At 37.9% G+C, this 19,320-nt stretch overlaps 4 protein-coding genes across 4 annotated transcripts; 2 read left to right on the plus strand and 2 right to left on the minus strand.

Moving 5' to 3' along the window:
- Positions 1–6,350: 6,350 nt before the first annotated feature.
- LOC105975605 (uncharacterized) lies at positions 6,351–8,225 on the plus strand. The gene is made up of 2 exons (XM_013000803.2): positions 6,351–7,621; positions 7,829–8,225. The coding sequence occupies exon 1, from the start codon at positions 6,914–6,916 to the stop codon at positions 7,445–7,447; it is 534 nt and encodes a 177-aa protein (XP_012856257.2). The 5' UTR covers positions 6,351–6,913; the 3' UTR covers positions 7,448–7,621; positions 7,829–8,225.
- Positions 8,226–9,300: 1,075 nt separating this feature from the next.
- Positions 9,301–13,919, plus strand: LOC105975892 (GRAS family transcription factor). The gene has a single exon (XM_013001131.2). It carries the CDS (start codon positions 9,683–9,685, stop codon positions 11,312–11,314), a length of 1,632 nt encoding a protein of 543 aa, XP_012856585.2. The 5' UTR covers positions 9,301–9,682; the 3' UTR covers positions 11,315–13,919.
- SPL2 (E3 Ubiquitin ligase family protein) lies at positions 11,451–16,174 on the minus strand. Its single transcript, XM_013001133.2, has 6 exons — positions 15,645–16,174; positions 15,005–15,112; positions 13,980–14,150; positions 13,755–13,876; positions 12,725–12,844; positions 11,451–12,022 (listed from the first exon to the last, which is right to left on the minus strand). Exons 1-6 carry the CDS (start codon positions 16,050–16,052, stop codon positions 11,737–11,739), a joined length of 1,215 nt encoding a protein of 404 aa, XP_012856587.1. The 5' UTR covers positions 16,053–16,174; the 3' UTR covers positions 11,451–11,736.
- A 509-nt stretch (positions 16,175–16,683) lies between these two features.
- On the minus strand, positions 16,684–19,008 carry LOC105975576 (alpha/beta-Hydrolases superfamily protein). The gene is made up of 5 exons (XM_013000776.2): positions 18,644–19,008; positions 18,137–18,553; positions 17,258–17,350; positions 17,097–17,164; positions 16,684–17,020 (listed from the first exon to the last, which is right to left on the minus strand). Exons 1-5 carry the CDS (start codon positions 18,950–18,952, stop codon positions 16,900–16,902), a joined length of 1,008 nt encoding a protein of 335 aa, XP_012856230.1. The 5' UTR covers positions 18,953–19,008; the 3' UTR covers positions 16,684–16,899.
- Positions 19,009–19,320: the final 312 nt, after the last annotated feature.

Below are 19,320 nucleotides of genomic sequence, written 5' to 3' on the forward strand. Positions count from 1 at the left end.
AATAATTTTAATTATTATTAAATTTGGATTTTGGTTAGTTAAAATAATTAATAACCCCATTTATTTATTGAATGCATGAAACGAGCTAATCATTATGAATTTTATAGAAGAAAAGAATTTCGGAATCTATTTTTGAAAATTGTATTACAGTAGAACTTCGATAAATTAATAACGTCGATTGGATGGTGTTTATATTTTGTTCCGACTCGATAAAAATATATGAAATTATTAATTCGATAATTTAATATTTCGTTAAATTAATAAAATTTTGTTGGTTCAACTATATTAATTTATAGACATTTAACTGTTATAACAAAATCGAATCGAAACCAATGTTTTAGTTGAGATATTATTGCTTGAAAAAGTCAATAATTAAATCAATAAATGATGGGAAGAGAAATTAAATTTATGAAATTCAGATGAAGTTTTAGAGAGAGAGAGAGAGAGAGAGAGAGAGAGAGAGAGAGAGAGAGAGAGAGAGAGGGGTACCTTAATTTGTGTGCCGAATGGTCATAAATTCATCTCCCACGCTCATTCTTTGTTGTCGGCGAATTACAATACTGCCATATTCTCTGTATATATTAATTAATTTATTAATATGTAAAAATAAGACGACAAAGATGAAACATAAATAATATTATATTTTTCTGTATAAATAACATGAATCATATTATCGTTAAGGATTAATTCTCTCTTCTTTATTTGTTTCATATAAGTTAAATTCAAACAGGATTTAATTTTATTGTTTCAAGTGATAATTGCATAAATCTACTCAAAAAATTGCCACTGAATTATTGGATTTCGTTTGCTAAAAAAAGCAGATTTTTTTTTTTTTTTTGGTGAATGTGCATCGAGGAATATATTGTACGGAACAAACAAGCCTCAGTTCTTGCAACAGCAAAAAAGAAACACACAGAAAAATAAAAAATAAAATACTAGAAAATAAAATAGAAAAATTTAAGACAAAAATTCTGCGTATTTAAATTTACATTGAAATCCGTGAAACTAAAAGTCGAAAACAATATCAGAGATACAGTGTACAGTCACTACAAACTTTATTCATATGCAGTACGTCGTTTGCTGCATACAGATAAATACTCAACACTAACATTTTTTTTTAATTAAATAAACTAAATAACCCAGTTTTTTATTTTTTGATTAAATAATTTTGATAACATGTTGACTAATTATTTATTCTGAAAAAATAAAGGAAACTTAAACCATTACAATATAAATCATTTAAATTCTTCCAAACGATGATCAAGATAAAATATTTTTAGGTTTAAAAACGGAAATGCTATTCGCGGTTACGTGTTTGCTATTCGCGGTTCATAAAAAAAACTTTCTCTCTCTCTAAACCTACAAAAACCAAAAAACCGCAAAAAGCAAAAAAAAAAAAAAAATCGAAATCTCGAATTCAAGCTCGAAGAACCATTGGGCTTCGATTTTTTGAGGTAATTTCGACTAATTTCCGTAAAATATGCATTGCCCATGTCGTTTACGCAACCAATTTCATGTTTAAAGCCACTACAAATCGAATTGTTGGGGCTTTTTTTTTTCCGGTAATTACAGGCTGCACGCCCAACTTGGGCGTCGGATGCAGCAACAAACGCCCGGTTTGGGCGTGAACCGGGCGAGTGAACGCCCGGTCCAGGCGTTCACTCGCCCGGTTCACGCCCAAACCGGGCGTTCTATATTATTTATTTATTATTATTTTTTTGTTAATTCAATTATATTAATTTAATTAATTTAAAATATGTTTTATGTTTGTAGTATGTCTAACTGGATGAAAAAATTGGGAATGGGAAAAGGAAAGGGTCCCCTGATTCATCCTCCTGCAAATCCGGTGGAGGAGAGTACTGCGGAACGGGAGGGCAGAATGCACAACCGTAATGTTACCAGTTCTAAACGTCGTGGGGAACGGACTGGTGCTTTTGTACAACCACGTATGAAAATTGAGGAGGAGGAGGAGGAGACAGATGCAGAGCTCGAGCAGGAGATGGATACATATATGGATCCCCACGAGAACGAGTACGATCCAGGACTACGTTTTCAGCGGAAGTATCAGTTCCCGGTGCCTGATTTGCCATCCGATGATGATGACGAGGACGGTTTGACTCCGCCTCCGCCTTCGGCTTATACAATGGCTGGTACTTCCGGTGGTTCTACTCCTGCCCCAAACCCGAGGTCCCGGCCCGGTCCGAAAAAAACTCTTCCTACTCGACCGTGGAAGTTGATTGGTGAGACACTCGGTGGACCAAAATACCCTCATTTGATTCCGAGTTTTGGAGCCCATATTGCCTACGACATCTGGGAGGGAAAGGTAATACTTATTAATTTTAATAATTTTTGTTTAAAATGTTTATAGTTGATTTTCCTATTCTTAAATATCAATATATCTTCAATAGGGCCGACATATGCTGAAGTTGCGGTCTCATGCGAAGTCTACTTGGCCGGGCCCCGACGACTATTATAGTGTTTCACGACTGGAGAGTACCGGGTTGTATCACTTGCGTTATTGTTCGCTCCCTCAGCACAATAACCAGTTGATAGAGGCTTTTATCGAGAGGTGGTAGCCAGACACCAACAGCTTTCATATGCCGTTTAGAGAGATGACAATTACTCTCCACGATGTGCATTATATCATGCATTTGCGAGTTAGTGGAAAGCGCCCTAACGTTTGGATTGATAAGGCAGATGCGATTTATGCAGGTGCGAGAGCGTTCGGTGTCGAGCCCCGAGACTAACTGTTTGAACCGCTCCCACGTCTGGAATAATGCTTCACCGGCTTCTTGTATGAAGTTTTGAATTTCTCTCCGGATTCTCTCGGTTTTTGTTGGGGAGTTGTATGTGTTCATGAAAAGTTGTGCTAGCTGGGCCCAAGACGAGATGGAGTGTGGTGCGCGAGTTTGCAATCATTCTCGTGCTGCGCCTTATAAGGAGTGCTTGAACAGGCGGAGTTGCAGTGCTTCGGGTGTTACTCCGTTCATCTTGTGCGAATCACACGTTTCGAGAAAGTTGACCAAGTGGAAATGTGGATCTTCGTGAGCCAATCCGCTGAATAACCCATTGTTTTGGAGCATAGTGAGGAGTCCCGCTCGAATTTCGAAATTGTTGGCTTCAATGGGGGATGTTGGATGCTTGATTGAAACCCATTGAGTGTCGGAACGGTGTACTTATGCAATGCTCGTTGACGAGGTGGTGGATTAATTAGCTGGCGTTGCTCTTGCTCGTTGACGATTTCTTCCGCCGCATTCGGTGGGCGCCTTTGGTCACCTCCCCCACGATTAATCTCTTCTTCAATTGTTGCGGGAGCGTTTTGAGCTAACCGTTGATTTCTCCTGGCTTGCCTAAACGTTCGCTCAATTTCGGGGTCGAGAGGTAGCAAGCTCGTGTCGTGTCCTCTTCGCATAAAAGGTACCTAACACGAAATAATAAAAATAAAATAATTAAGCAAAATAAATAAAATGGTTGAAGTAAGAAAAATTGCTCAAATTTAATATTAGGATAAATAAATAATTTAGCCGTATTCCCGGCAACGGCGCCAAAAACTTGTTGGGGCTAAATACCTAACACGCAAGTGTACGTATCGCAAACAAGTAGTAAAGTGGACTCGTGAGAGTCGGATGTCGATCCCACATGGAATACTCAAATTACCTAATCCTAAGTACCAAATTCTAACAATTACGATTTTTATCCAGCCTATGCAAGGTTGTCAAATTATTCAACTAAATAATCAAATTAAAAATGAAAGCAAATAAATACGAGAAAATATCAATATAAGAACGGATCTAGGATTTTATCTTCCCCCTATGCGATAATTCTTCACCCAATTAAACCTCTGTCATGCAAGTTACAATTCCTGATTATTAACCCGAGACACGAAATTACTCACAACCCGCTGTCGCGTGTATTATAAGTCTATTATTCATAAACGATTCACTATATGTCTATGCAAACCTAGTATGAATAAAGCATTGAAATAACAAGTCTCGTAAACGGCTACCTAAGGTATTATATGTATGTCTACGATAATACATGCAATTAACACACTCATCCGGTGAAAACTACTCGAAGGCTCTCCTATCCTTGTTCTAATTATTAAAACGATCAGTCAATCAAGTCTAACAATAACATATAGCAACATAAATTAGCTACTTTCATGCGCTAAATAAGATCAAATAGGAGAAATAATCGAAGAATTTAAACTTGCATAATATTAGAAAAATAGGTTCGAATCACCACATAGGGTTCCAACAAAATCCTAGAATAAAAACTTAGCTACTCATGTTCTTAACGAAAAGCATAATAAAAATACGAAAGTTCATAAAAATCCAGAAATAAGAGTAAAGGAAGAACTATGATGAAGATTCGTCAAGTCTTCGTCTTCGTTGCTCCGTTCTCTTGCTCCTAGATTGCGTGTGTAAAGATTAAGATCCTAATTATGTGCTTTTTGGCGCGTCTTCGGGCACTCGGACGGCCGTGTGAGAATTCACGCTTAATTTCGGATGGCCGTGCGGTCTTCAATTCTTCGAAGTTTTGATTTTTTTACTTTTGGCCCACTTTTTCCCCGAAATTGCAGTTTTCACACCATAAGTTTCCAATTCTTCAATTTGTACCTAAAATACAAATTATACCCATTTTAAGCACCAATTATCGTTAAAACACACCAAAAGCTCCAATTAAAAGGTACAATTAAGTGTAAAAATATACACTTAACACTACCAGACCTTTTCGAGGCCGCCTCTACGTTACTTTCTCGGGGCCCTCCGAACAGGTCACAAGTCAGACACACTTTCTTTATTTTGGGGGCACTTTTTTTAATTAATTTCATGAAAAGAGCTCTTGCAACGGACCTAGCCCAAGCCACTAACTCGTCCCCCGAGTCAAACAATTGAGTTGTTGTAAAATAATCGGTATGATCAACTTCAACTCTAGACGTATTGTCCCGAAAAAAAACATTAAAAATTTATTTAAAAAAATAAAAAAAATAAAAAATAATAAAAAAAACATTTGAACCGGACGCCCAACTCGGGCGCCCAAATAAGCTGTACACGCCCAAGTTGGGCGTGCAGTTGGCTGCCGGGCGCCCGCATTGGGCGTGGAGCTGCCAACTCTACGCTCAACTTGGGCGTGTACAGCTTATTTGGGAGCCCAAGTTGGGCGTTTGGACAATTTTTCGAGTTTTTTCGATCGAGAAGACGGAATTTTTACCTCGTTAGATCCGCTATCACGATCTTCATCCGATGAGCTCATTTGTGTTCGTATATCACACCAACAAGAATGATTTTTAAGCAAATTCTCTTCAAAAGCTTTTTTTTCTATAGAGATAGAATATTTTAATAATAAACCGCAAATAGCAATTTTGCAACCGCGAAAAGCAAATCCCTTTAAAAATAATAAACTATAAAATAAATATTCATATTGTTTTCATAATGGGCCTAAATTGAATATTTCAGCCCACTCGGTGCTACTACGAACGGGCTTAATCGGCCCATAAAGAAGAAGATGAAGAATACGGGCCTGTATAATGGCCCAACTTCTTTTCTTCTTCCCACCATAAATAAAATCAATTAATTATTTTCGTCGTTTCTTCGTAGAAGACAAGATTGTGGAGATTGATTTGGCAGTGAGCAAATTATGTTACAACATGTGATTTCTTTCCAAACGAAATCGTAACTGGCAGAGTATATCACCATGACGAAGGAAGAAATTCGTCTCGATAAATAGCCTCTCAATCTCAGCGCGCTACGACGATGGCCATTCTATTTGTGCGTGAACGAAGAAAGAAACAAGACATCAAACCTTTAAAATAGGGTACTGTACTTTCGATATATAACTTGAGAAGGATACTGTCGTCTGTCGATAATGTCGAGTTTTCCTCTCCTCTTTCTTCTTTCTTGATCTTCCGGTCTTACAAAATAAACGGAGCAAATATGTTTGTAAGAACACCTTTTTCGGAAAATGTTTGGGATAAATAAATAAATGCATGTGTTTTGAGAACGCTTTTGTTAAAAACACGTTTTTTTTATGAGTAGTAGCGTTTTTTAAGTGGAAATAAAAAGTTTTTGATATAAAGTGAAGGGCATTCCAGACATTTCCAAGCATGTATGGAGCTAATTGTAAGCGAAATTTAAAAGAAGAGAGTGCAATGTCCAACGTACAGTACTAGAGACTATCTAGTATATGAAACTAGCCGAAAGGAATTTACGAGCTAAAACACCGTATTTGATTTTAGGACTTTTTATATAATAAAATTTTATTCAAGTGTATTTGGATACAAATTCATCCAAGTACAATTTTTTGGTATTTCAAGTATATATATAAAGTAAGAAACAATCTATGAATCAAATCAACAGCCAAAAAGCTAAATTAGATTAACCGTTAAATCCCGCCCTCTCTCTGTCTTTCTCTCTCCTCTCTCTCTTCATTCCCTTACTTTTCTCTACTTCGGTAATTTTCCATTACTAAGATTAGGGGATCACTCAGAAAATCTAAAAAAAAAAAACAATTACCCAAAGGGAAAAAAAAAACCCAAATTTCTGGAATTGGATGGTGGTCACCTGCAATGCTGAGTATCCGATGTAATTACATGCCCTAACCCTGATTCCCTCCCCCATTGAAGAAACCCTTTCTCCCCCAATTTTTTGAAGGATTCAACTATTTGGGGCCAAACCCTTTTGTTTTGGACCCTTTTCGTTGATTCTTCGATAATTAACATTTGTACAATTTCCTTTTCAATTCCGTCCCTAATTTCAAAATCCTAGGAATTTTTTATTTTTTTTTACCTGTCGAAGATTTCATTTTTTTTAAAGAATAGGAATTTGAAATGAAACCAGATGCTGCGACGACGGCGTAAAGGATCAGTTTCTATTCGGAAAAGAAAAACAATTAATTGGCCGGAATCAATTGTATGGGTTCGCCATTGTTGGCTCTGGTCATCTCCCTTTTCGTTGGTGGTGGTTTTTTCGCCGTCGTCGTTGAGTCTCAACAAAATGTGAGTCCTCCGCCGCCGCCAGAGTTTTCACCTCCTCCACCGCCGGAGTTTTCACCACCTCCACCTATTACTCCACCACCTCCGTCTTCTGCCCTGCCACCACCGCCATTTTCACCGCCACCTTCTTCTCCACCACCACCGCCTTCTTCTCCACCACCACCACCACCTCCATTCTCTCATCCTCCACCGCCTCCGCCACCTCAGCTCTCCCCTTTCCACCATCCACCACCACCTCCGAGGAAAAACCTCCGCCCGGAGCATCCAGAGAATAATAGCAACGATAATTCTCGTAAAAACCCGGGCCCACCACCGCCCGTCAAACAGAACCTTAACGCGGGGAAGAAAATCGGGCTGATGTTCATCGTACTTGCTGCGATATTGCAAGTCTGCGTCGTCGCATTCTTGGTCGTGCGGAGAAGGCAAATCTTGAGAGCTGAGAATGGCTATTAGAAAAAAACAGAGCAACATTTTTCGTTATTCGATTTTTATGTACTTATTGTTTTATTTTTTTTAATTTTCTTTTTGGTGGAGCATCTGCATACTATGCTGACCGGATTAAGATTGGGGGGGCGAGGCTTCAACGGAAAACGAGGATTTACTGAAATGTACAGCACTTGTAAATTGGTTAGTTTTTATCGTCGTTCTTTTATCTCGAGTTGTTATTCGTTTATTCGTTTACGTTTATGTTACGACTAATGCGATTCACTTGGAAGTCGAAGCTAATGAATAATGACATTACTCAATGTCGTCAAATTATCGTATCCGACGAACCCTTGAGAGTTCAACTTTGAAACTTCTTCAACGACTTTTGATACAATTTAATTTTTGTAGGTGACGGAAGAGGAATAACTTATAGACGAAACATTTTTACGTTTGTCGATTTTTTTTAAGGGGAATGACTTGCATATATTCCGGCTGATGGGGCAAAATATACAGCTGAATTCTTGAAGGGGAAATGTACTATAGCAGTACGAGTTTATTGATATTAGAGTCACGACGTTTTAATCACCGAAAGTGTATAATTTGAATTTGTTTCGACTATTTTCAAAGGCGAATTATGTATTTATTAATAAATAGAGTTACTATGATCTGATTACAGTTAACTTTTGTGTATGTATAGTTTGAATTTGGCTAAAGAACATTGGGAGAAGATTCACTCTGGTTTCTGGTTATGCTGATGAACATTATCAAAGTATTTGTGACTAAATATTATAGACAAGTATTTATATATGCCATTAATTAATTAACTCGGTTTTATTTGATGTTTGGTTACTTCAATAACTTTTTCGGATCGGTTCGATTCTTTTGGTCGATCGAATTTTCTTTTTCCAACTCGTATCTTGGCTTCATAGTTCATTGAATACTCCCTCCGTTCCCTTTTTTTAAGCTTTGCACAAGGATTAAGGATTAATTAAACGTGTCTTGATTTGAGGAAAATGTATAATTTTAGACTAAAATGATATTGTCTTCTAATTAATAAGAGCGATAAATGAATTACAGAAAAAATGATGGAAATAATTAATAAGGATATAAACTGGAAATTAAGTAATTAATAGAGTATTTTAAATTTAAAGTGACAAGATATTATGAGTTGAATGGAGTAACTATGAGTTAAATAGACTATTGAGGTGGTCAACTTTTTCTTTTTTATCAAATGGTTTAGCTTTTCATTTTCATCCTACAATAAAAAAAGGGTGTGCAGTTAAAAACCTAATAATTATAGTATTAAGTTGTTTGCAAGTCAATTACATCCTCAAAAACCAACAAAAAAATCTTAATCAATCTATGGCACTAATTAAATACAATTATTAAATGATGTGATAAATGTCGTTTGAGCTTTAATAATACCGTTATAACTTCAAACGTGATTTTGATCATTTTTAATTCCAAATTTTGCAAAACCCAAAAAATAGAATTTGTAGTATTCTGAGTTAGTTTTCTAATCCAACTTGAATCACCATAATTGGATGTCGGACGAGAAAAATATACATGAATCAATGGATATTGCCCACAACTTTGATAAATTGAGGTATCTAAAATTCAAAATGTGACTCATTCATGCATAACTTTACACGGCATCCAATCTAGCGAATTTAAGTTGGATTAGAAAGCAAACCCAAAGGACTACAGTTTTCGTGTTTTGAATTTTGTCAAAATCAAAATAGAATTATGTCAAAATTAGGTTCGAAGTCAAAACGATATTAGTAAAATTGAATCTGCATTTAACATTTCAGTTATTAAAACATCATCCTCTTAATTTAGACCCAAGTAGTCTCTCAATCAAGAATTTTGCCGTCTCTTGAAAAATTCAAATTCCTTTTCTTTTTTGTCCCAACAACTATGACGTAGATCCGAATATAAATTAATTAAAATACACTTTAATTAATTAACACTAATGACTTTTAAAATAACCTTAATAGAAACATCATAACTTCCAAAATAACAGCACACCCAAATTTTAGTATATGCCTTAGATTGTCTCTTTCCTAACAACATGGATTTTTCTAACACTTTGAAACAACACAAACAGAAAGAAGAAGTCCACACCATTGTTGTTATTATGCCTTTTCTTCAGATCAAATGTAACAATAAATTACCACCACTCTCTCTCTCATCTTCTCTTCCCTCTTTTTCCTCTCCCCAAAAACAAAAAAAATCGAAATTAAATCTTGATAATTACGCAGTATGGAAGAACCGGAGCCAAACACGCCTTCCGATCACATCTTGGGGTGGATTGGAGATTCGATTTCGTATTTTCCGACTTTTTTCGATGATCCCTATGATACTGGTGATTTCAGTGGCGATTCATGGTGGGTCCAACCTCAGGATCTTGATCAAGAACTCATTGGTAGCAGCTCCAACTCTTTCAACGCTGCCATGCCCACCACCACTGCCGCCGCCCCAACTCCGACGGAGTCAATAGTTTCCGACCAATCATCAATTCCATTAGATTCAACGAAGAAGAGAAAATTACTTGATAATTCAAGCCCAAAAGTGTCCCGTAAGAACACCAACCGTCTGGAAGATTCCGCCGCCGGCGTTGTAGAACCGCCGGCCAGAAGATCGGTGGCGAACAGAAGGGTGAACAACAGGTCGGCCGGAAACAGTAGCAACGGCAATAACAAAGAAGGGCGGTGGGCGGAGCAGCTGCTCAGTCCGTGTGCTGCCGCCATCACCGCCAGGAATCCGTCACGCGTCCAGCATTTTTTGTACGTTCTTCACGACCTCGCATCCCTCAACGGCGACGCCAACCACCGTCTGGCCTTTCACGGCCTCCGTGCCCTGACCCACCACCTTTCCTCCAGCAGCGGTGGCAGCGGCTTCTCCACCTCCAACACCTTCGCCGCCAGCAATCCGAAATTCTTTAGAGATTCATTAATCAGATTCAACGACATAAACCCGTGGTTCAGAATCCCAAACAATGTAGCAAACAGTTCAATCCTACAAATCCTCGCCGAACAAAAACACCCAACCAATACTCTCCACATACTCGACATCGGAGTCTCGCACGGGCTTCAATGGCCTACCCTTCTCGAAGAACTAACTCGCCGCACAGGCGGTCCGCCGCCTCTAGTCCGTCTCACCACCGTGGATCCACCCACCGGAAACAGAAACTCCACCGCCGCCCCATTCGCACACGGCCCACAAGACTACGATTTCTCCTCCAAACTCCTCGGGTACGCAAAGGACATAAACATCAACCTGCAAATCGACAGAATAGAGAATTTCCATCTGCAGAATCTAGATCCCCAAACGATCAAATCCTCCTCAGAAGAAGAAACCCTAATCATCTGCGCGCAATTCAGGCTACACAATCTGAACCACACCAACCCAGATGAGAGAACCGAGTTTCTGAAACTGCTAAGAGGCTTAAACCCTAAAGGACTAATCCTAAGCGAAAACAACGCAGATTGCAGCTGCAATAACTGCGGCGATTTCGCGACGGGGTTTTCGAGGAGGGTGGAGAATCTATGGAGATTCTTCGATTCGACGAGCATTGCGTACAAAGGGCGGGAGAGCGAGGAGAGAAAAATGATGGAGGCGGAAGCGGCGAAGATGCTGGTAAGTGTGGGAGAGATGAGTGAGAAGAAGGAGAAATGGAGTGAGAGAATGAAATCAGCTGGATTTAGAAGGGAGATTTTTGGGGAAGAAACTGTTGATGGAGCTAAAGCTTTGCTGAGAAAGTACGACAGTAATTGGGAAATTAGGGTTGATGAGAAAGATGGATGTGTTGGATTGTTTTGGAAAGGTGAAACGGTGTCGTTTTGCTCGCTGTGGAAGGTTATAGATTTTGGGGTTGAGGATTGTTTGGTTTAAGTTTGGTTTTGTTATTTATGAGTGTGAGTATGATTGTGTGTTGTAGTGTTATTAGAGTGACTAATTATGAGTTTTTCTTGTTGATTTGTGATTTTTATCCAGATATTATTCCTCATCCAAACAACACCTACGAATATATAGTGAACAACACCACATAAAGAAATTGGTGCAAGATAAATCTGGCAATACAAGTGCAAATGATGGTTTCCTATTATCCTATATATATATATATATCAAGCATAGCGCGTTTTTCACAAATTTTGTACCTCCGAATATTTTTTTCCGATTTTTTTTAAAAATACGAAAAGAGAATCTAGTTAGTAGACTTATATACTGCTGCATTTCCCCGTTAAGAATTCCAATGTTTTCTCCAGCAAAACCAAGAAATAGACAGGCACCCGTTAATGTCAGATAAATCTCTCTCAAGAGTCGTAGATTCTTACCGAGTTTCTGATTGGCTGTCTGCAAACGGGGCATTTTGGTGAAACTTCGCGCTCGACTGAGAAGGCACAGCGATGACAACAAACAAGATGCCCACACGGTACAAAGGCAGAACGGCGCCTTCTCATTAGACAAACGACACATAGCTCACCGTCGGGCACATCTCCAGACTCTTCCTCTTCTGTCTCGTCGAGATTTTCGATCCTGGACGCATTCTGCTGCTGCTGAGCTCGCCTGGCTTTCCACTCTTTCCATTTACTCCAATTCCTTCACAATGTCATAACCAAAAAACATGATTATGGAATATCTAATGAGTCACTTGCAGAGTATGTTGTACGTTCAAACAGAAAGAAATCTTCTTAGCAAAAAATGCGAGATGTATTTGCTAATTAGTTTTGAGTTTTGGGAGATAAAACTTATATAAGATATGCAAACTCAGATCAGTTCTGATTGGCTGTCTGCAAACGGGGCAAAATAATGCGCATTGGCTAAATTTAATCAAGTGGCAAGGTCTATTAGGAATATATATGTGGAATATAAGGCATGACTTCCCAACAATACTATGAACACATTTAAAGAATCTGAAATTTTCATCCAGAGAGGCAAATAACAGATAGAGCAGAGCTCCTTCGCAGTTTTTCTCTTGGGAAGAATAGAATGCTTTTATCTATCTACTATCTGTGTGTGTGTGTGTGTGTGTGTGTGTGTGTGAGAAACACTTAGAAATTGAGAAGTTTTTACCTGACCAAGCAAATTGAATTCCAGAAACAAATTATTACATTTGGACTAATAAAATAAGGCATAAGCAATGCAAAATATGATTAGTAGTGTTTTAATGTTTGTTGAGGACAAGCAATTCTTTAAGGAAAGTATAATTAGTAAACAAAAATATTATTCTCAAGCCTGAAATTCTTCCTAGGATAACATAAAACCGAAAACTGAGTTAGACGCATGGTTGGGGTGATTTACCTTGAAATTGAATAGCCAAGGACACCTATGGCAACTGTACCCAAAATAAGGCCACTCCACAGTAACACTTTCGATTTGAAGGAAAGATCTGCGATCATTTGATCCTTCGTCAAAATAGACCTACAAACACAGCCCCGAACGGTCAACTTTGTAGAAATCTCACTTGTTCAAAAATAAAGAGAGATATCAATGTAGAATTACTTCAACCATAACCTATAACTGCTAGTTTTGCCTGGTAAAATTTTCTCCTGAATAAAGAACTGATTTCCATTCGAGCATGAATAAGTAAGCAAGCATTCTCATAGATACCAGGCTATGAATTAAATAGACAATGAGCACAATATGAAGTGAGGTTTCTTTATTGCAGACACAGAATGAGACAATTTAAAAAAGTTATGAAGAAATCATATGCAACAATATGAAGTTACACATTCCCTTACGTAAAATACTAGTTTCAGTACCTAAATGACCTGTTGCAGACAATGCAAATGAACCATTCGATATATGGGGATATAAAAAATGATACAAATATACGTGGCGGAAATATTTTCCCCATTCTTCAGAATTCAGATAACAATAACCCAGAATGAGTATCCAAAAATAAAAATAAAATATTGATTGAGATATATCCATAGGTATTTCCCATCCTTCACAACTCGAATATGGATAACCCATTATGAAACTGATATTGGGTGCGACTGCATATATAGGTTAATTTCATAAAATATTAGGCAACAAGCAAAGACATTTTGGACAAATGCATATTCCTTCTTAATTAAAAAACAATCCCATCTCCACAAGAAACACCATGGACATTCCTCCACCGAAGGCTTAGATCCTTTGTAAAACATATTTATCCAATTTCACACTGAAAGGCAGACTTTTCAATCAAACAAAACCAAGAACAAAGGGCTTCAGAGAGAAAAATCTTTAAAATATTCGAAGAACTCGACCATATTTTAGTAAGGGAAATATAACCTTGCAGTCCAACAGAGTAACAAATAAATGTTCTAAACAGAAATTCACATACAAAAAGTAAGGAAGATCTTCGCATGATTTTATCTCAGGAATCCCGTTTTTCAGATTGCAAATACCAACAGCAGTTATATCCTTTCCAAGAGGCAATATTTTCTCCTCATAAAGCAGTCCAACCTGAAAGAACAAATTAAATGTAAGTACGGGAAAATTAAAAAAATATATATATATAGAAACAACTTTTATCACAAAGAGGGTTATGTAATCAGATTATACTAACAGGATACTCAAGACCGACAAGCGCCTGAAAAACAGTGTAACTAGAAGCCTTAACAGGCTGCAGGTGCTGATAAACAGTTGTGAGAGGTAGCGGATGTGTTGATCCTTCCATGTTGACAACAACATGATCAGATGGAGGCCATTTTCCCTCTTCAACAAGAATAAAAGGAACCTGAGGAGAAAAATCCAACTCATACATTATTGAAGGCCAACCTCAACTTTATTGGTCCTGAACTGCTTAGGAAATGATGTTAACAAAGAGATGGTTGATTCATTCCATGTTAGATTCTATGTTAAAAGGCATACAAGGATAGACATTCACTCAACTTTAAAAGGAAGAGGTCGGAATATAATAAGCCAATCATCATAATCCCCCTCCGCATTTGTCGTGTTTCAACGCAAATCATTTTTTCAAATAATTGCAAAATGACTAATCTGATCCATCAGAATCTCTCTCAGAGAAAAAAGAGAGAGAGAGAGAGAGAGAGAGAGAGAGAGAGAGAGAGAGAGAGAGAGAGAGAGAGAGAGAACCTCAAAATGGAATGAGCATCTCATGATGTTTTGCATATAGCATACTAAGGCATAAAGATCGACACGTTTAGAAAGTAAATCACGTTTCAAAAAACGATTATAGGACCGTGGTGGGACAAGCAAAAGCAGCAAAGGAAACAGAAGATATCCAGTAAATTACTAAGACAGTTGTATAAAAAATAACATTGTAGTATAACAGTTCTAACCAAATAAAAGCACACATTAGACGCAACAAGAAAAGAAAGTGAAAAATCACAAACAAAAACAAACAGGACCAAGTAAGATTTCAAATTGACTCCGTGTCAGAAAGTTCTGCTCTCTGGCATCAGCTATCAAGGTCTTTTAGTACATTTTTAACAGCAAAAAATAGATTATATACTCGTGCAATCTCGCTCGAGATAATATGACCTCTCCAGCATTTGCTATGAATCAGAAGAATTCTGCCATTACTAACAATATCACATGTGTTCATGTCCCGAAATTACAACAACTTACCATATTCATTGAGGACGACGCATTCTCTTTAGTGATTCTTCTAGGCATAAGCATAGAGCCTAAATCAGCGGTCCATCTGAAGAGTCCTCTCCACTCATTGTATATACACTTCAAGGACAAAAGAAAAGAACAAAAAATAACTGAATAACGAAATCAATTCTAATCCCGAAAAAGGAGTTGAATAAAGAATCATTAACCAATGCTTGAGAATACAAGTAAAGATGATATGCTGCAGTAAAAAGTTCATCACGTGGCTGCTGATGAAGATACCTCATCTTTGCGCTGTCAGTGAAGAATATAACGAGACTCACAAGTGACAAGTCACAAACTAAACGTAAACACCGGTTCATTTAGTAACTACTTATAATATGCTGTGAGTAGCGAATCGGGGATTCTTCGAACTAAAATGCAGGACAGTCTAGAATTCTCACTGGTGTGATGACTGATGCATGACAAGTTTATGAGTATCCAAGTTGGAATTTCTAATGTGCAAAACATCTCCCCAAAATCCAGACTATATGAAATTCCATGTTATGCTTTGGCTACTTGACACTAATTATTGAGAATTATGAGAGGAAGTGGCGGAATCGAATTGGGGATGACGAAAATAGGGTTCAGGGAACAGAAATTGAAAACATACAGTTTGAATTCGCTGCAATATAACGCCCTTCTCCCCAGACTCATGAGAAACAACCAAATCAGTTCCCCTCAAGCTCTTCCAATTCGCCTTATCCAAAGCAGATTTCACCTCCACGCTTCCGCTAACGAACACCAATTTTCCACAGTCAAAATTCAAACTAGAAGCATCTCCGTCGTCGCGGCGAGAACTACTAGGTCTAGAATCATCGGAGTCGGAAAGGATGGACCGGAGGTCGGAGGGCTGAACGGACGCGGACTGGCTGATTTTGCGGAGGGCGGATGACGTGGCGGCGTACTTCCGGAAGCAGCTGAACGCCACGTAGGCAACGCCGACGCCGATAAACGCGCCGTCCGCCGCCATTGCCAGCTGCGTCAGAACCGCCGTCAGAGCGCGATCGTGTAACGACATCTCCTCGGCAACTGCTTTCCTACCACCAGATTTTCGCTGATTACACCGTCTGTGTGTGTGTGTGTGTGTGTGTGTGTGTGTGTGTGAATTTCTGGGTTTGACACCTTCTCTTTCCCCGCGTGCAAGTAAAATTTGTACTACTTGACTTGATATATGAATAGTGACCTTAAACCCGGGTTTCAATGGGTCAAGTTATTACAAACGGGCTAAAAACCCAGTTGTTAGTGGGTCAATTTAGCACAAATGGGCTAATTCAAATTTGTAACTAAATAGTTTATACAAATTGATAGTCAACTTGATTGACATATAAATCTCATTTACAAAAAGAAGGATAAATTACAGGAAACACCTCATGTTTGGGTAATTACAATATTCCCTCAACTATGAATCTTTTTACACGTTCATCCTTGCGATGTAAAATTTAGTGGAATCTTCTAATAATGTGGAATATTTTCCAATTTGTACCCGTTTGACCTTATTCGAGCTCCGTATTTTAAATCAAGATGATCATAAGATTTTACTTGTAAATATCATATTTAGAAACTTCATTTTTGCACAAAATGAGTACAAACTAGAGATCATTCTACAGAATGTAAAAAATTATATTGAATTTGACACCATAAGGATGATATGAGTAAGAAAATTTATAATTGAGGGATGGTTGTAATTATCCAAACATAAGGGAGGTTTTCGTAATTTGAACTTACTTCAGGAGGTGACCGTAATTTACCCTAGATATAGACTACATAGTTTACACAAATTGAACACTAATCTGCATAAATTACTAAATACAATACAACACCATTTTAGACAACATCAAAAGCTTCAAACTTATAAAGTGAATGATCTAAACTTCACAAGGCAAGATAAATCCTTTTATCAAAGCATTCAACGACTCCGGAGAATCGATATTTGCTGCATGCCCCGAGTCCTCTATTACTTCCAACCTACACCTCGGCCCCAAATCTCTACAACCGTAAAAACCGTTAAACTTGTATTGCTATAATCAATTAGGTCGGAAAAAAAAATAGGGTTTTGAAGTACCTCTGCAAATGATGGGCAAAGCTTAGAGGGAAGATCTTATCCTTGTCACCCCAAATAAGCAATATTTCCTTCACGAATCAATCGTCATAGCATTCATCTCGTTAAAATATAATTATTTCAATATTATGTGTTAATTATAAGAGATCGAAAAGTGAATTCACCTGAGACAAAGATTGAATATTGCGTTCCGTTTTATTTGTCAGCAGATGTTCCAACATTTCTTGCTTCTCTTTCCTGTTAGTGTTGCACATTTTCTTCCAACGGAATGTGTTAATTAGTAGTGAGATACGTAAATTTCATCGGTATGTAAGTACTTTTTTCATGCAATAGAATCGAAAAGAAAAGAAAACCATCGAGCATCATTTAAAGAAAGATTAATCGATGCTTCTCAGTTAATGTATAGCTTAAAGAACGAAATGTTCGTAAATATTTTAACTTCCCCATCAAATGTTATTCAATACAATTCTGACAAAAAAATCAATTTTTTAGGAACTCAAAAACTAATTCCAATTGCATTCCAAAAAAATCAGAAGAAATCATAATTTCGGAATCGGAATGAGAAAACTTAACAAAATCGAAGTCTACGGAATTCGAAAAATTCCAAATTTCAGTAACCTTGCAATGTGAAATACATAATAATTTTGATGTTATAAATGTTTTTTCGGGATAAAAATCAGAATATTCTGAAAAAAAAAATCAAAAATTAAAATCGGAATCTCTTAAATATTCCAACTCCGATCCAAAAAGTTCGAAAATTCGGAAATGAATTTTGGAATTCATAATAAAAAATAAAAAAAAATTGTTCCAAAATCGGAAAATTCCCGATCGAAATCAAACATAGGCAGCTCACACGACAGGTTCACGTGTAACAAACAACAAAAACGATTTAATTAATAACAATAACAATAAGACAAAATTTAAATAAAATGCATAAAAAAAACAGTGAAACAGCTCACTCTCAGTATACTGACATCGGAAAGGAACAAACTCAACCGGCAAACCTGATTAAATTAATGAATCAAACACATGAGTTGACTCACATGAATGAACTCGTGGAGTGTGAAATCCGGGGCCCACTTGAGAGAACCGCACTTGTGAACCGATAGCTGCACCAGCCGCCGTAGACCGGCCGGCTTCTCCGGCAGGAGCAAATCCGCTACACCAACCCCCACGCTTTTAAGCTGCTCCCACTTCTGATCGTCCGTACACCCAACACCACTGCTCACGATAACCACCTTCTCCACCATCTCCGGGTAAATCTCGGCCATCCGGTAACCCACGAAACCACCGTAACTGATTGCGTACACCGAGCACCTCTCCACGCCCAGCCGGTTCAAACCGGCGGCGACGCACTCCGCCTGGAAAGTTTCCGTCCGGTTCGACCGGTTCGTGTGGGATTTGCCGAAGAAGAGGAGATCTGGTATGTAGAGATTGAAGGAATCAGCTAATCCCCCAACCTAGAAGATTCATTTACCAAATTTTCAAATCCCTAATATTTTTGAAATTGAAAAAAAAAATTATAAAATTATTTGAATTTTGAAAGCGACCTGGTAAACGAATTGCCATTTGGAGTTTCCGCCATAGCCATGGAGCATTATCAAGTTCGGCTTGCTGAATTTGCGGTGGGAGGGGCACCAGAAATGCATGGTGGTCTGATCGTCTAAATCGACGGTGCTTTGGACCAGGTTGCAATTGAATGTGAAGTAGAAGGAGAGGAATTTATCGACGACGGGGACGAAGATTGGGAAGCGGCGACGGAGTTTGGGGAATTGGGGGAAGAGGTACTGTGAAACGACGCCGTAGAGGGAGAAGTAGACGGAGAGGAGGTGCCGGAGAAATAGGCGGAGGGTTTCCATTGAAGGCTCAGTTCCCAACTTCCCAAGCTCTGAAACAATTCAAAATTACTTCTTTCCTTCGAATTTTTGGGACGAAACGTGGGACATATAACTAATTATTTAGAAATTTACATTTTCACCACTCAAGTTTACAATAATATCATATTTGGTCACACATGTTCATAACAAACACATCTGGTCCCTCATGTTTCAATACTTTGATATTTTTGGTCATTTCCGTCAATTTATTGTTAGTCCGTCAATTACATTAGTGATCGGCACACTTTTGATTTTCGTTAGTTTTAACGAAAATTGACATAAAAGACTAAAAGTGTTGAATTTTTGAAATATGATGACTGATGAGGAATCAAATGTATTTTTGTGAACGT

The sequence above is a fragment of the Erythranthe guttata genome, chromosome 9, assembly GCF_056151865.1.
Source record: "Erythranthe guttata isolate IM_541 chromosome 9, IM_541, whole genome shotgun sequence".
In the NCBI taxonomy this organism is placed as follows: domain Eukaryota; kingdom Viridiplantae; phylum Streptophyta; class Magnoliopsida; order Lamiales; family Phrymaceae; genus Erythranthe; species Erythranthe guttata.

Bases quoted from the DNA above. Each gene is read 5' to 3' on its own strand.
- LOC105975605 (XM_013000803.2), top strand. From the start codon at position 6,914: ATGGGTTCGCCATTGTTGGCTCTGGTCATCTCCCTTTTCGTTGGTGGT.
- LOC105975576 (XM_013000776.2), bottom strand. From the start codon at position 18,952: ATGGAAACCCTCCGCCTATTTCTCCGGCACCTCCTCTCCGTCTACTTC. The intron at 18,554-18,643 runs GTCGCTTTCAAA...TGAATCTTCTAG, and splicing joins AATGGCAATTCGTTTACCAG to GTTGGGGGATTAGCTGATTC. The intron at 17,021-17,096 runs GTACTTCAAAAC...TTACGGTTGTAG, and splicing joins TTTGCCCATCATTTGCAGAG to AGATTTGGGGCCGAGGTGTA.
- SPL2 (XM_013001133.2), bottom strand. From the start codon at position 16,052: ATGTCGTTACACGATCGCGCTCTGACGGCGGTTCTGACGCAGCTGGCA. The intron at 13,877-13,979 runs GTTAGTATAATC...TTGTTCTTTCAG, and splicing joins TTGTCGGTCTTGAGTATCCT to GTTGGACTGCTTTATGAGGA. The intron at 12,023-12,724 runs GTAAATCACCCC...GACATTGTGAAG, and splicing joins CTTGGCTATTCAATTTCAAG to GAATTGGAGTAAATGGAAAG.
- LOC105975892 (XM_013001131.2), top strand. From the start codon at position 9,683: ATGGAAGAACCGGAGCCAAACACGCCTTCCGATCACATCTTGGGGTGG.